This window comes from Chrysochloris asiatica, unplaced genomic scaffold, assembly GCF_000296735.1.
Source record: "Chrysochloris asiatica unplaced genomic scaffold, ChrAsi1.0 scaffold00216, whole genome shotgun sequence".
Classification (NCBI taxonomy): domain Eukaryota; kingdom Metazoa; phylum Chordata; class Mammalia; order Afrosoricida; family Chrysochloridae; genus Chrysochloris; species Chrysochloris asiatica.
In genome coordinates this window covers 1,749,577-1,763,344 of record NW_006408734.1, presented here as the reverse complement: position 1 = coordinate 1,763,344, position 13,768 = coordinate 1,749,577, and the positions used below count along the sequence as shown (strand labels likewise).

The window sequence follows — 13,768 nt, the reverse complement described above, 5'->3', positions numbered from 1 at the left end:
TATATATAGGATTGATTTAATGATTACTACATAGGTCATCAAATGAATTAGACATAAATTTTCTTATTATATCTGTCCTATATGAATAAGAATTTAGCCAAATATCAAGTTTTATATGTCAAAGTACCATGTATTCATATGTGAAAATGGTTTTGTACATCTATGGAAGTTTGAGGCATTATTCTAGTTTTCTAACATTTGATATATGATTCTGAACCAAAGAAATATTGTATACAAAATATGTAATTTTAAACAAAAATTACTTTCTGAGCTTTATTAAACTAAGGATAAACAGATAATTGTTTAAACCAATGCTAAGGATCTATTGTGAAAATAATAATTTCAATATATTAGACCAATTTTTCCCCCAGGATATTAAATATACAACCATTATAGAAGTCCTGGTGTGACAATGTGGGTTAAAGCGCTGGACTCCAAAGCCATTTGCACTGCAAGGTCAGCGGTTCAAGCTCACCAGTTGCTCCTTGGAATCCCCATATAGGGTCACTATGGGTTAGAATCAACTCAACAGCACTTAGCAACAACATAGAAGCTTTGTTTTTCATCTACTTTGAAATTTGTATGTTCTAGTTTCAACTCATATGACCCTGCATAGGGTCTCCAAGTAGTGGCTGGTGGGATTGAACTGTCATCCTTGCGGTTAGCACTCTAGTGCTTATCCTACAGCACCATATCAAGACTCTGTACAAAAGCCCATTAATCCCAAATTCTAGTTAATTAACAGAAGTATTTGTCATTTTTGCTTTTGTATGGTTGTTTTGTTCTGTTGTGTATAGGGTCATTATGAGTCAGTACTGACTCGCTTGCACCTAACAACAATAACAAACATCAAGTATATTTCTACTTTTTCTCTTAGTAGTTAAAAACAAAACATATGACTATAACAAATATATCATGCATCCAGACCTATCTTAATTGCTGTATATGGACTGACTTATTTCATACTATCAGTCTATGAGTAGCACAATATTATTATCCCCATATTTCATCTGACGAAATTATGGAACAAACAATTTAAGCAACTTGCTAAGGATAAGTAACAATTACAGTGTAACTAAGAAACAAACCAAGGAAGTCTAACTCTATCATACTGTCTCTCATAGTTAGTTCTAAACTATAAGAGGAAATCCTAATATCACACCACATGACTTCCACAAATTGACTGAAATTTCTACAGAGTTTATCTTACATATTTTTCTAATCATTCAAATATCTAATAAATTTTCCACTACCTGCAGATGAAAGCTATATTACTAAGCATGCTGCTCTTATCCAGGGATTTAGCCCTCCTGGTATGTACAAAGCAACAGACAAAGTCTCATCATCATGGCTTCTAAAGAGCATGACAATGCTCTGGTTGTACTTCTTAAAATTCAGATTTGTTTGTTTTTCTGGCAGTCCCTGGTACGTTTAATATTCTCCTTCAAACTTGTGTGTGTAGCACTGTGGGTTAATGCACTGCACTGCAAAGTCGGTTTGAACCATGAGGTCAGCAGTTCAAACTTACCAGCCACTCCTTGGAAATGCTATATAGGGTTGCTGTGAGTGGGAACTGACTCAAAGATAAGTAACACCACCAACAACAACAGCCAACACTATATTTTAAATACATCAATTATTCTAATCTTACTTATTCCTTGTCCAGCTTTCACATGCATATGAGGCTACTGAAAATACTATGGCTTGAGTTAGGCACACCTTAGTGATCAAACTAACATCTTTGCTGTTCAAAACTTTGAAGAGATCTTGTGTAGCATATTTAATAAATGCAATATGTCATTTGATTTCTTGACTGCTGCTTGCATGATTGTTGATAATGGATCCAAGCAAAAAGAAGTCTTTGATAACTTCAAGCTTTCCTACATTTATTATGATAGTATTTATTGACCCAGTTGTCAGGATTTTTGTTTTCTTTACATTGAGGTACAACTCATACTGAATGAACACTGTGGTACTTGATCTTCAACAATAAATATTTTAATTCATCTTCCCTTTCAGCATGCAGATAGTAACATCTGTATGCTGCAGGCTGTTAATAAGTCTTCCTCGAATCCTGATGTAATGTTCTTCTTCATATAAGTCAACTTTCAGATTATTTACTCAGCACACATATTGCATAAATATGGTTAGAGAATACAACACAATTTTCATGTTTTTAAATCATTGAGTGTCCCATTGTTCTGTTCAAACAACTGCCTCTTGTTCTATGTACAGGTTCCTTATGAACACAATTAAGTATTCTGGAACACCCTTTCTTCACAATGTTCTCCATAGATTCCAATGATACATACAGTAGAAAGCCTTTGCATAGTCAATACAGTGAATAATAGTCAGATAAGAAATAAAACACCTACATATATTAAGCAACTAATAAATCTTCCAAACAGTTGGCCAAGTAGCTGTCTTCAAAATTTCTTGGTATAGATGAGTGAGCGCCTAGATTGCTATATGAGTTTGTTGAAAGACTTAAATTTGTTTTCCATCAATTCCCAGAGCCTTCCTTGTTCTTTGCTTATACCTTCAGTTCACCTTGAACTTCTTCCATTCCTAATTTTTAAAAAAACCACTCAACAAATTTGGAATTGAAGGAAAATTCCTCAATATAATTGAGAAGCTGACAGCATTTCCTTTGCTAACAGGACCTAGACAAGAAAGTCCTCTATCACTGCTCTTATTTAATATTGTGTTGGAAGTCTTAGTCAAAGCTATAACACAAGATAGAGAAATTAAAGGCATCCAAATCATCAAGGAAAAAGTAAAACTCTTATTTGCATATGATATGATGCTACACATAGAAAATCTCAAAGACTCAGCAGGAATAAAGTGGAACTCACTGAAAGATTCAACAAAGTGGCAGGGTAAAAGATCAGAGCACAAAAATCAGGTGGATTCCCATACACAAATAAAGACAGGTCTGAAATATAAATTAGGGAAACAATACCTTTACAATAGCCACCCAAAAGATGAAATATTTAGGAGAAAATTCATCAAGAGAAACAAAAGGCCTATGCAAAAAAAAAAAAACCCCAAAACTATAAAACACTACTATAATAAATCAAAAGATTTAGAAAATGGAAAAATATACCATGCTCATGGATAGGTATACTTAACACTGTGAAAATATCATTCTTTAAAGAGATGGGAAACAATGATCATGAACTTTATATGGACAGAAAAGAGAACTCAGATAAGCAAAGCACTGCTTAAGAAGAACAAAACTGGAGACCTCTCCCTCCCTGCTCTCAAAATTTACTACACAGTCAGAGTGGTCAAAACAGCCTGGTGCAGCCTGTTCGACAGTCCTATTTCATCCGTTTTTTCAAGCTATGTGAGATCTCAAGTGTGGTTCTTGGAGAACTAGTCCAGTCTGTCCAGCTGGGGACTTAGGGCAATCATTTTGCACATCTGTAAATCACAAGAAAGGATTTCAGCTGCTCTGACTGGTGTGTGGACCACACATTCATCTGTCTCCAAACTGCCCAGTGCTCTGATTCCACTTGCATCCCTCTTACTGAACTGGCTTTTTGAGCACAGATACGATATTCCCTTCTACTTCCAGCTGGAGCAAGGAAATGCACTCAGTGGTCATTGAGGATGTGGCTGTGGTCTTTAGCCAGGAAGAATGGGCTTTGCTGGATATTGCTCAAAGGCAAATCTACAGAGATGTGATGATGGAAGCCTTCAAAAACCTGGCCTCAGTAGTCAGTCTCTCAAAACCTTAATGATGGAGATAAGCTATCCTGTGAACAAATGTTGCAATTCATGAAGAATAACACCTGGACCCTCATGTTAGGAGAAGTCTCTGAATCATGTAATAATAAAGAGCAGTACAAAAGCCTTAAAAACCATTTGAGAAATCCTACATTGAGAACCTCTGTGAAGATATTGAAGGCAACCAATATGGGAATACTTTCAGCTGGATTCCAGATCTTACTGTGGTAAAGGAAAATGCTCCAGAAGCAAGTCGTTTTGAATGGTGGGAGTGTGGAAAAGGCTTCATGGATCACTCATCACATAAACCTCATAGCACATCTCACACTGGATGCACTAGCTGCCAGTGTAAGGAATGTGGAACAGTTTGCAGTTATCCCTCTCATCTAAACACTCCTATGAGAGCGTTTACTAGAAAGAAACCCCATAAGTATAAAGCACGTGGTAAAGATAATGCTTGTATCTCAACCCTGAAGAATTCAGTGACAGCACTCACTGTTGAGAAACACTGTGAGTGTAATGAACGTGGGAAGCATTTCTGTAGTTTCTCATCCTTTTGGACACATGTGAAAGGTCATAAGCATGAATTCAAAGAGCATTGTAAAACCTCTACTCCTTCACTCCTCATTTTACATAAAAAGCATAACAGACATATGGCTTGTGAATGTAAAGAATGTGGAAAAGCCTTAAGTGGTTCTTCAGCCCGCATTAGACATGTAAAAACTCACAGTGGAGCAAGTCCTTATGAATGTCAGGAATGTGGAAAAACCTTTAGTCGTTCCTCACACCTCATTGAACACATAAAAACTCACAGTGGAGAGAGGCCTTATGAATGTAAGGAATGTGGGAAAGCTTTTGCTAAGTCATCTAACCTCACTACACCTATCAGAACTCACAGTGGAATTAGGCCTTATGAATGTAAGGAATGTGGGAAAGCCTTTAGTCAGGTTCCAAACCTCACTAAACATAGACGAACTCACAGTGGAGAGAAACCTTATGAATGTAAGAAGTGTGGGAAAGCCTTTAGTCAGGCCTCACACCTCACTACTCATATAAGAACTCATAGTGGAGAGAAGCCTTATGAATGTAAAGAATGTGAGAAACCCTTTAGTCAAGCATCACACCTCACCACACATATAAGAACTCACAATGGAGAAAAGCTCCTTGAATGTAAAGAATGTGGAAAATCCTTTGCTCAGTTATCAAGCCTCACTTTACAGACAAGAACTCACAGTGGAATTGGGCCTTATGAGTGTAAGGAATGTGGGAAGGCCTTTATTCAGGCCTCATTCCTTACTCAACATACAAGAATTCATAGTGGAGAGAAGCCTTATGAATGTAAGGAATGTGAGAAAACCTTTATTCATTCCTCAAACCTCACTTCACATATAAGACTTCACAGTGGAGAGAGGCCTTATGAATGTAAGGAATGTGTGAAGAAAGCCTTTAGTCAGGCTTCACAACTTACTAAACATACAAGAATTCACAGTGGAGAGAGACCTTATGAATGTCAGGAATGTGGGAAAGCCTTTAGTCAGGCAGCAGTTCTCACTACACATAAAAGATCTCACAGTGGAGAGAAGCCTTATGAATGTAAGGAATGTGGGAAAGCTTTTACTCAGGCTTCAGCCCTAAGGATACACATACTATCTCACACTGGACAGAAGCCCTATGAATGTAGGAAATGTGGGAAAGCCTTTATTCAGGCTTCAGCCCTCACTGTACATGTAAGAACGCACAGTGGAGCTAGACCATATGAATGTAAACAATGTGGGAAAACCTTTACGCAGTCAGCACACCTCAGTAGGCATAGAAGAACTCACAATGGAGTGGTCTTATGAATATAGGAATGTGAGAAAGCCTTTAATCATTCCTCACCCCTCACTTCACATTAATTCACAGTAAAGAGATTGTCAAAATTTGGATGTTGGATTCTAATTACCATTTCAAACAGAAAATTTCCAAAAATCATCAATTGAACAACAGAGTTTCTTGGTAACAAAGCAACACTAATTTAAAAGAAGGAATCATGCCTACTTTCTGTCTTTGGAAGAAATGACAGCTTCATGGTAACTGTGGAAATTCCTCCTCAGTGTATATTTCTTTATCTGTACAAGCTAAGTTTTACAGTCTTAAAGCCTTGTTTTTTTTACAAACAAATATTTAGGGAGTAGCCTTGATACTGTATGGGATTATATTTTTTTCTGTTTTACTGATGTTATTTTGTAAACAATAAAACCACTGATCTTATATTTGGTTTAAGAATATTTTGTTTCCATATTTATATTTCTTGCCATTGTTTCTTATTGTAAAATTACTTGTTTTACCCTTTATAATTAGTATCTCTAATGATGCTTTGAGAGTGTATAAATCTGTTTTTCATTGTACTTTGACTTACAATTTTTGTACTCATTGGTAATTTTTAACCTATGTTTATTATTACTGTGGTGTTTACCAAATGGTATTTTGTGTTCCAATAATTTGTTCTAAGTTTATTAATGTAATTAATATTCAGTGCTCAGTTTCCCTCTCCTGACCAAGCAATGGAATCAGACTTTTCTTCAAAAGACACAGGTCCTTTTTATTAGCGAGTGACACTTGGAAACAAAGATCTGGGAACTATATGTATGTGAGTATAATAATCATACAAAGACAAATATTTATTTTTATTTCAGTAAAATGTTTTTATATCTTAAAATATAAAAGATCATACTTAAAAAAAAAAAAAAAAAAGGCAGCCTGGTGCAGGTACAGTGAAAGAGACACAGATCAATGGAACAGAACTGAGAACCCAGAAGTAAATCCAGCCACATAAAGTCAATTGATCTTTGACAAATGGTCAAAATACATTAAATGGGGAAGAGATAATCTCTTAAATATATGGTGCTGGCAGAACTGGAAATCAATTTTCAGAAGAATGAAATAAAACCAATACCTCATCACATGTACAAAAACAAACTAGACATGGATTAAGCACCAAAACATAAAACTTAGAACTACAAAGATCATCAATGAAACAACAGGGACGAATTTACGGGCTCTAATACATGGCATGGGAGTCCTGGTGTGGTGCTGTCGGTTAATGCACCAGACTGCAAAGCCACTTGAACTGCAAGGTTGGTGGTTCAAGCTCACCAGCTGGTCCTCCAGAACCCTATACAGGGTCGCTATGGGTTGGAATTGACTCGATGGCACTTCACAACAACAACAACAAATACATGGCATATATACTATCAAATATTATTAAAACCACAAAAACAGCAGAAGACAAAAAAGGTAACTAGGATCTCATAAAAATCAGATACTTGAGTACACTGACTTTGCAAAAAAAGTAACAAGGGAGCCAACAGACTGGGGAAAGGTTTTTGCAATGACATATCAGACAACAGGCGAATCTCTAATATCTTATAGAAAATGGCAGCACTTCTATAACAAAAAGACAAACAACCCAATTGAAAAATGGACATGGGACATGAACAGACACTTCACCAAATAAGACATTCAGACATTCAACAAACATATGAAGAAATATTCACAATCACTATCTATTGGAGAGATGCAAATCAAAAGAAGGAAGGAATATCATCTCACACCAGAATTAATAGCTAGATTCAAAAAAACAGATAATAACAAGTGTTAGTGAGGGTGTGGAGCGACTGGGACCATCCTGCATTGCTGCTGGGACACAAAATGGTTCAACCACTCTGGAAAATGGTGCAATGATTCCTCAAAAAGTTGGAAATAGAAATCAATTCTGGTCACCATGTGACCCAGTAATCTCTTTATTTGATATATATCCACAAGGAATAAGATCCAGGACACAGTAGATATATGCCACCAATGTTCATCATAGCACTCACTATTCACAGTAGCAAAAAGATGCAAACAGCCTAAATACCCATCAATGGAAGAATGGATCAACAAATTTTGGTACATACTCACAATGGAGTACTATACAACAATGAAGAATAATGATGAATCTGTGAAATACCTCATAAATGGATGAAACTAGAGGACATTGTTATTGTTGTTGTTATGTGCCGTGGAGTTGGTTCTGACTCATAGCAACCCTGTACAGGGTTTCTGAGGATGTAAATCTTTACGGGAGCAGAAATTAGTCAATCACTAAAGGACATATATTGTATGATACTACTATTGTAAAAACTCAGGAAACAGTTTTCATACTAAAAAGAAACATTTTTTAATGGTTACCAGTGGTGAGAGGGAAGGGAGAGTAATTTACTGGCTAGAAGGTAGACACATGTTAACTAGAGTGACAGGAGGTCAATATATAAGAAGAGGGAGGTTGGCAGAAGAATGATGAAAATACATGAAGACACATGGTGGTATGCAAGAGCTAAAAGGGACAGAAGTAAATAATGACATATATATAACCTTGGAACAACAGTGTTCTATGTGCAGATGCATGGAAAGAGGTACAGGCTGATTGGGCACAGGAAGAAAAGTGGTATTTATGTATATTTATATATCCAACAAATGTATAAGGTTTGAAAGAGGATATTTGTACACAGGTAACCACAGGGAGGAAGTGGGACAACTGTTGTTGTATTGGAAGGGATTGTAATCATTGAGATGAAACAAAGCATATGACTTACTGAATATAAAACTCTGGATCTTGTCTGTAAACCATCACTCACACACACACACAAAAACAAAAAACAAAAAAAAACAAAAAAAACCCACACACAACAAAATTACAACAATCATTTCATATATATTGATAATTACACTGAATTTCAATAGATTAAATGCACCGGTCAAAGGACTGAGAACAGAATGGGTAAGAAAGCAGGATCCTTCGATTCTGCAGCTTGTAAGATGCATGACTTATACACAAAGACAAAATCAGAATAAATTCCCAAAGATGGAAAAAATACACCAAGCTAGAGACAATCAGTTATGAGCAGGAGTGGCAATATTAATCTCTGATCAAATAGAATTTAAAGCAAAATCCAGCATAAAATAAAGAAGGACATTATATCACGATTAAAAGGTCATTTGAACAAAAGAACATAACAAATACCTACACTTCAAATGAAATTTGTATTATATCAATTCCAAGCACTCCTTGTTCTTTGCCAATGATTTCAATGCACCTTGGACTTTTCATTCAGGATCATTGACTCTTGATCATATGCTACCTCTTGAAATAGCTGGACACTGACCTTTTTTTTTTTTTTTTTCCTTTTTGGTACAGTGACTGTGTGTTTCTTCCACCTTCTTTTGATGCTTTCTGCATCATTCAGTATTTTGCCCATGTTGTTGTTGTTGTTGCCAGGTGCCATCAAGTCAGAACCGACTCATAGCGACCCCATGCACAGCAGAACAAAACAATGTCCGATCCTGTGCCAACCTCACTACCGCTGCCACACTTGACGCCATCAATGTTGCCACCTGGATGATCCATCTCATTGGGGGTCTTCCTCTTTTTATCTGACCCTCCATCTTACCCAGCATGACATCCTTCTCCAGCTACTGTTCCCTCCTAACAATATGTCCAAAATATGAGAGACTAAGTCTGGCCATCCTGGCCTTCAAGGAGCACTCTGGCTGCACTTCTAAAACAGATCTATTGGTTCTTTTGGCAGTCCATGGCACTTTCAGTATTCTCCTCCAACACCATAACTCAAAGGCATCAATTTTTCTACGATCTTCCTTATTCACTATCCAGCTTTTGCATGCATGTGAGGTTATTGAAAATACCATGGCTTGGGTCAGGCACACCTTAGTCCTCAAGCTGACATCTCTGCTCTTCAACACTTTAAAAAGTTCCTGTGCAGCAGATTTGCCCAATACAATACGTTGTCTGATTTCTTGACTACTGCTTCCACGAGTGTTGATAGTTGATCCAAGAAGAATGAAGTCTTGACAATTTCAATCTTTTCTCCATTGATAAGAATGTTGTTTATTGGTCCAGTGGTGAGGATTTTTTTTTCCTGACATTGAGATGCAACCCATATGGAAGGCTGTGCTCTTTGATCTTCATCAGTAAATGTTTTAAGTCCTCTTCACTTTCAGCAAGCTAGGTTGTATCATCTGCATATTGCAGGTTCAATACTGCAAGTCAAGGTTTGAATTTTTCCTTCAACTCCATAAACTTGAGAAATGCTTAGAGTGTTCTTCCCTTTTGGTATTGGCACATTTTGTTACAATATTTGACTTTGCCTTTTCAAGCTGACCTTTGAAATTTTATGTTCAGCTTTTGTACTTCCTCACTTCCATTAGCTTTAACATCTCTACACTGGAAAGCAAGTTTCAACATCTCTCTGACATCCATTTTGGTCTTTTCCTTTTTTCTTGTCTTCTCAATGACCTTTTGGTTTCTTCCTTTATGATGTTATTGAAGTCATCCCACAACTTTTCTGGTTTTTGGTCTTTAGTGTCTAATGCATAAAATTTGTTCTTCAAATGACCTCTAAATTCAGGTGGGATATATTCAAGGTCATATTTTGGCTCTCATGGTCTAGTTTTAATTTGCTTCAGCTTCAGCCTGAATTTGCATATCAGTAATTCATGGTCTGTTCCACAGTCTGCCCCTGGCCTTGTTTTGGCTGATGATATGGACTTTTTCCACCTTCTCTTTCCACAGATGTAGTCAATTTGAATTTTGTGTATTCCATCTGGTGAGGTCCATGTGCATAATCATCTTTTATGTTGTTTTAAAAAGGTATTTGCAATGAACAAATCATTGGTACTGCAAAATTCTATCATGTGGTCTCTAGCATCCTTTATATCACCAAAGCCATATTTTCCAACCACTGATCCTTCCTCTTTGTTTCCTACCTTTGCATTCCAATCACCAGTAATTATCAAATCTTGATTGCATATTTGATCTATTTCAGACTGAAGAAGTTAGTCAAATTATTGAATTTCATCATGACTGGCTTTAGTGATAGGTGTGTAAAGTTGAATATGTGGTATTAACTTGTCTTCTTTTAGGCATACAACATATGTATCAGATTCAAATTCTTTTATAAATAAAAAGTTCTTATTTATTTTCACAATCAAGAAAAGTGCATCTATGTATTTCATATGTTTATACATAATGAAGAACACTTCTAACAATTAAAACTTGCCCTTTTCTTCCTAGATATTCAGTCTACATTTCCCAGTCACCTTAGCAGTTAAACATGGCTGAGCTTTGGCTCCCACAAAAGCCTCCCACTTGCAATCCTCCATACACTTTCTATTTCTGTCAACTGGATACACCTAATACCAAGATCCTAGTTAATGAGTATACAGTCAGTAATGTTTTATTCAAATTTTGTTGTGTGTGATTGCTGTGCTTGAGGATATTCACAACAAGTGCTGATATAGCAATGTTCTGTTCTGTTATTAAAGCAATGAACATATCTCCTTCCAGAGGGGGAGGAAAAACGGTAATAGAGGTAAATACTGGTAGCTAATGATGCATAGAGGGGATTATAATCATTGATGATTTTTTTTATGTAAAAATGATGATTTACCCCATAAACCTTCTCTCAATTCACAATAAAAATTAGAGAGAGGAGAGAGAGATCTTAAGGAATGAGAAAAACATGAATGAAAAACCCTGGGTCCAAGAATTTCCATATGGAGTAAAGGCATTTGTCAATAGAGAATGCCAGTATGAATGAGGAGGGAAAAAACAAAAAACTCTGTGTTAAGTCATTGAAATTGGGGGTCTATTTGTTAAAGCAGTTAGTATTATATTAACTAGTATGTGCATGATCATAAACAATCTTCCAACTGTCAATATAAAGCACACTAATATCATGATAAACAAACAAAAGATTGAAGTTGTCCAAGATTTCATTTTGTTTAGATCCATAATCAATGATCATAGAAGCAGCAGTCAAGAAATCAAATGGTGTATTGCATTGGGCAAATCTACTACAAATTTTTTTTTTTTTCTTTTTCTTTTTAATGTGTTACAGAGCAAAGATTTCACTTTGAGGACTAAGGTGTATCTGACCAAATTATAGTGTTTTCAACTACCTCATATGCATGTGAAAGTTGGACAATGAATAAGAAAGATCATAGGATAATTGATACAGTTTGAATTATGGTATTGGTGAAGAATATTAAAAGCATCATGGACTGCTAAAATAACAAACAAATCTGTGTTGGAAGAAGTGCTCATTAGAAGCAAGGACGAGGAGACTTCGTCTTTTGTACTTTGGACATATAGTTAGGAAGGACCAGTCTCTGGAGAAGGACATCATACTTGGTTAAGGAGAGGTTCAGTGAAGGAAGACCCCAATGATATGGACTGACAGAGTGACAGCAACAATGGGCTGAAACACAACAGCAGTTGTAAGGATGATGGAGTATCAGGCAGTGTTTTACTCTGTTGTGCACAGGGCTGCTATATATCACAATTGGCTCAACTGCACCTAACAACAACAACATACTTACATATTGAGGTTTATAGAATGCTGGACCTAGTGTGCTGTCATGAGCAGGTGGGAACTGTTTTATAATGGTGTCATCTTCTTTAATTTGATAACCATATACCCGTCCACAAGGAATTGAAGGGACATCAACAGTTCTGGAACTTGTAGGTGCTCTTGAAATTTTCTGTAAGGAAAATATTTTGTATTATTTACTCAAATGCAAGAAGGAGATATAATGACGATTCAACATTAAAATTTCTTAAAAGGGTCATTAAATATAGATATAGTGAGTTTATAAAATGAAAAAAATTTTTGAGAAGTTCATTTAAAGGAGTAAATCCAATTCTCAACTCATAATTTAAGTCAAGAGAATATATACCATTTATAATAGTCTCACCATCAAAGGCAAGGATTCTCTATCATTTGAGTCAGTTTCTTATCTTGCTTAATAAAGCAAATATTAATGATTCAAAACCAAGCATTCCTATAGTCATAGCAACAACAGACAACTCAAAGTGGTCACTTGTGCTGTGATTATCACAGTACTTTTCAGGCAAAACAAACTTGCAGTTTTGCTTTTTGTAACATCTCCTAGCTTCTTCCTTCCTTCCCAGTTACTGACTTTTCTCCACAACTAGGGAAGAGCTGCCTCCTCAAAGTCGAGTTGACCATGATAACGTGAATGGAGTAAAGCCTGTGGGAGAAAAGCCTGTGGGACATTCAATTGCTGCTGGGGCACAACTCAAAATGAAAACAAACAGCTGTAAACATCCATTGAAAATCAGAACATGGAATGTATGAAGTATGAACTGGGAAAACTGGAAACAGTCAAGAATGAAATTGAACACATAAACATCGATATCTTAGGCACTGGCGAGCTGAAATGGACTGGTATTGGCCATTTTGAATCTGACAACCACATGGTTTACTATGCCAGGAAAGACAAATTGAGGAGGAATGGTGTTGCATTCATAGTCAAAAAGAACACATCCAGATAAGTCATGAGGTACAATGCTGTCTGTGATAGGATAATATCCATGTGCCTACAGGGAGCCCAGTTAATACCACAATTATTCAAATTTATGCACCAGCCACTAAAGCCAGTGAAGATGAAATAGAAGAATTCTATCAACTTCTTCAATCTGAAATTGATCAAATATGCAATCAAGATGTACTGATCATTACTGGTGATTGGAATGCAAAAGTTGGGAGTAATGAGAAAGGATCAGTAGTTGGAAAATATGGCCTTGGAGATAGAAATGATACAGAGAACACATGATAGAATTCTGCAAAAGCAGTGATTTGCTCATTTCAAATACCTTCTTTAGACAGCATAACAGATAAATATATACATGGACCTCACCAGATGGAATACATAGAAATCAAATCGACAACATCTGCAGAAAGAGATGATGGGAAAGCTCCATATCATCAGTGAAAACAAGGCCGGGGCAGACTGTGGAACAGACAATCAATTACTCATATGCAAATTCAAACTAAAGCTGAAGAAAATTAAAACAAGTCCACGTGAGCCAAAGTATGACTTTGAATATATCCTACCTGAATTTAGAGATCATCTGAAGAACAGATTTGATGCATTAAACACTAAAGACCGAAGACCAGAAGAGTTGTGGGATGAC

The 13,768-nt window shown here is 36.3% G+C and overlaps 2 protein-coding genes across 2 annotated transcripts in view; one reads left to right on the top strand and one right to left on the bottom strand.

Moving 5' to 3' along the window:
- Positions 1-13,768, bottom strand: part of LOC102811447 (sperm-tail PG-rich repeat-containing protein 2-like) — a 471,006-nt gene that overhangs the window by 393,972 nt on the left and 63,266 nt on the right. The window contains 1 exon segment of the mRNA XM_006872962.1: positions 12,151-12,312. Within this exon segment, the coding sequence (XP_006873024.1) occupies positions 12,151-12,312 (162 nt within the window).
- Positions 3,594-5,573, top strand: LOC102840159 (zinc finger protein 420-like). The gene is made up of 2 exons (XM_006872958.1): positions 3,594-3,722; positions 3,876-5,573. Exons 1-2 carry the CDS (start codon positions 3,594-3,596, stop codon positions 5,571-5,573), a joined length of 1,827 nt encoding a protein of 608 aa, XP_006873020.1.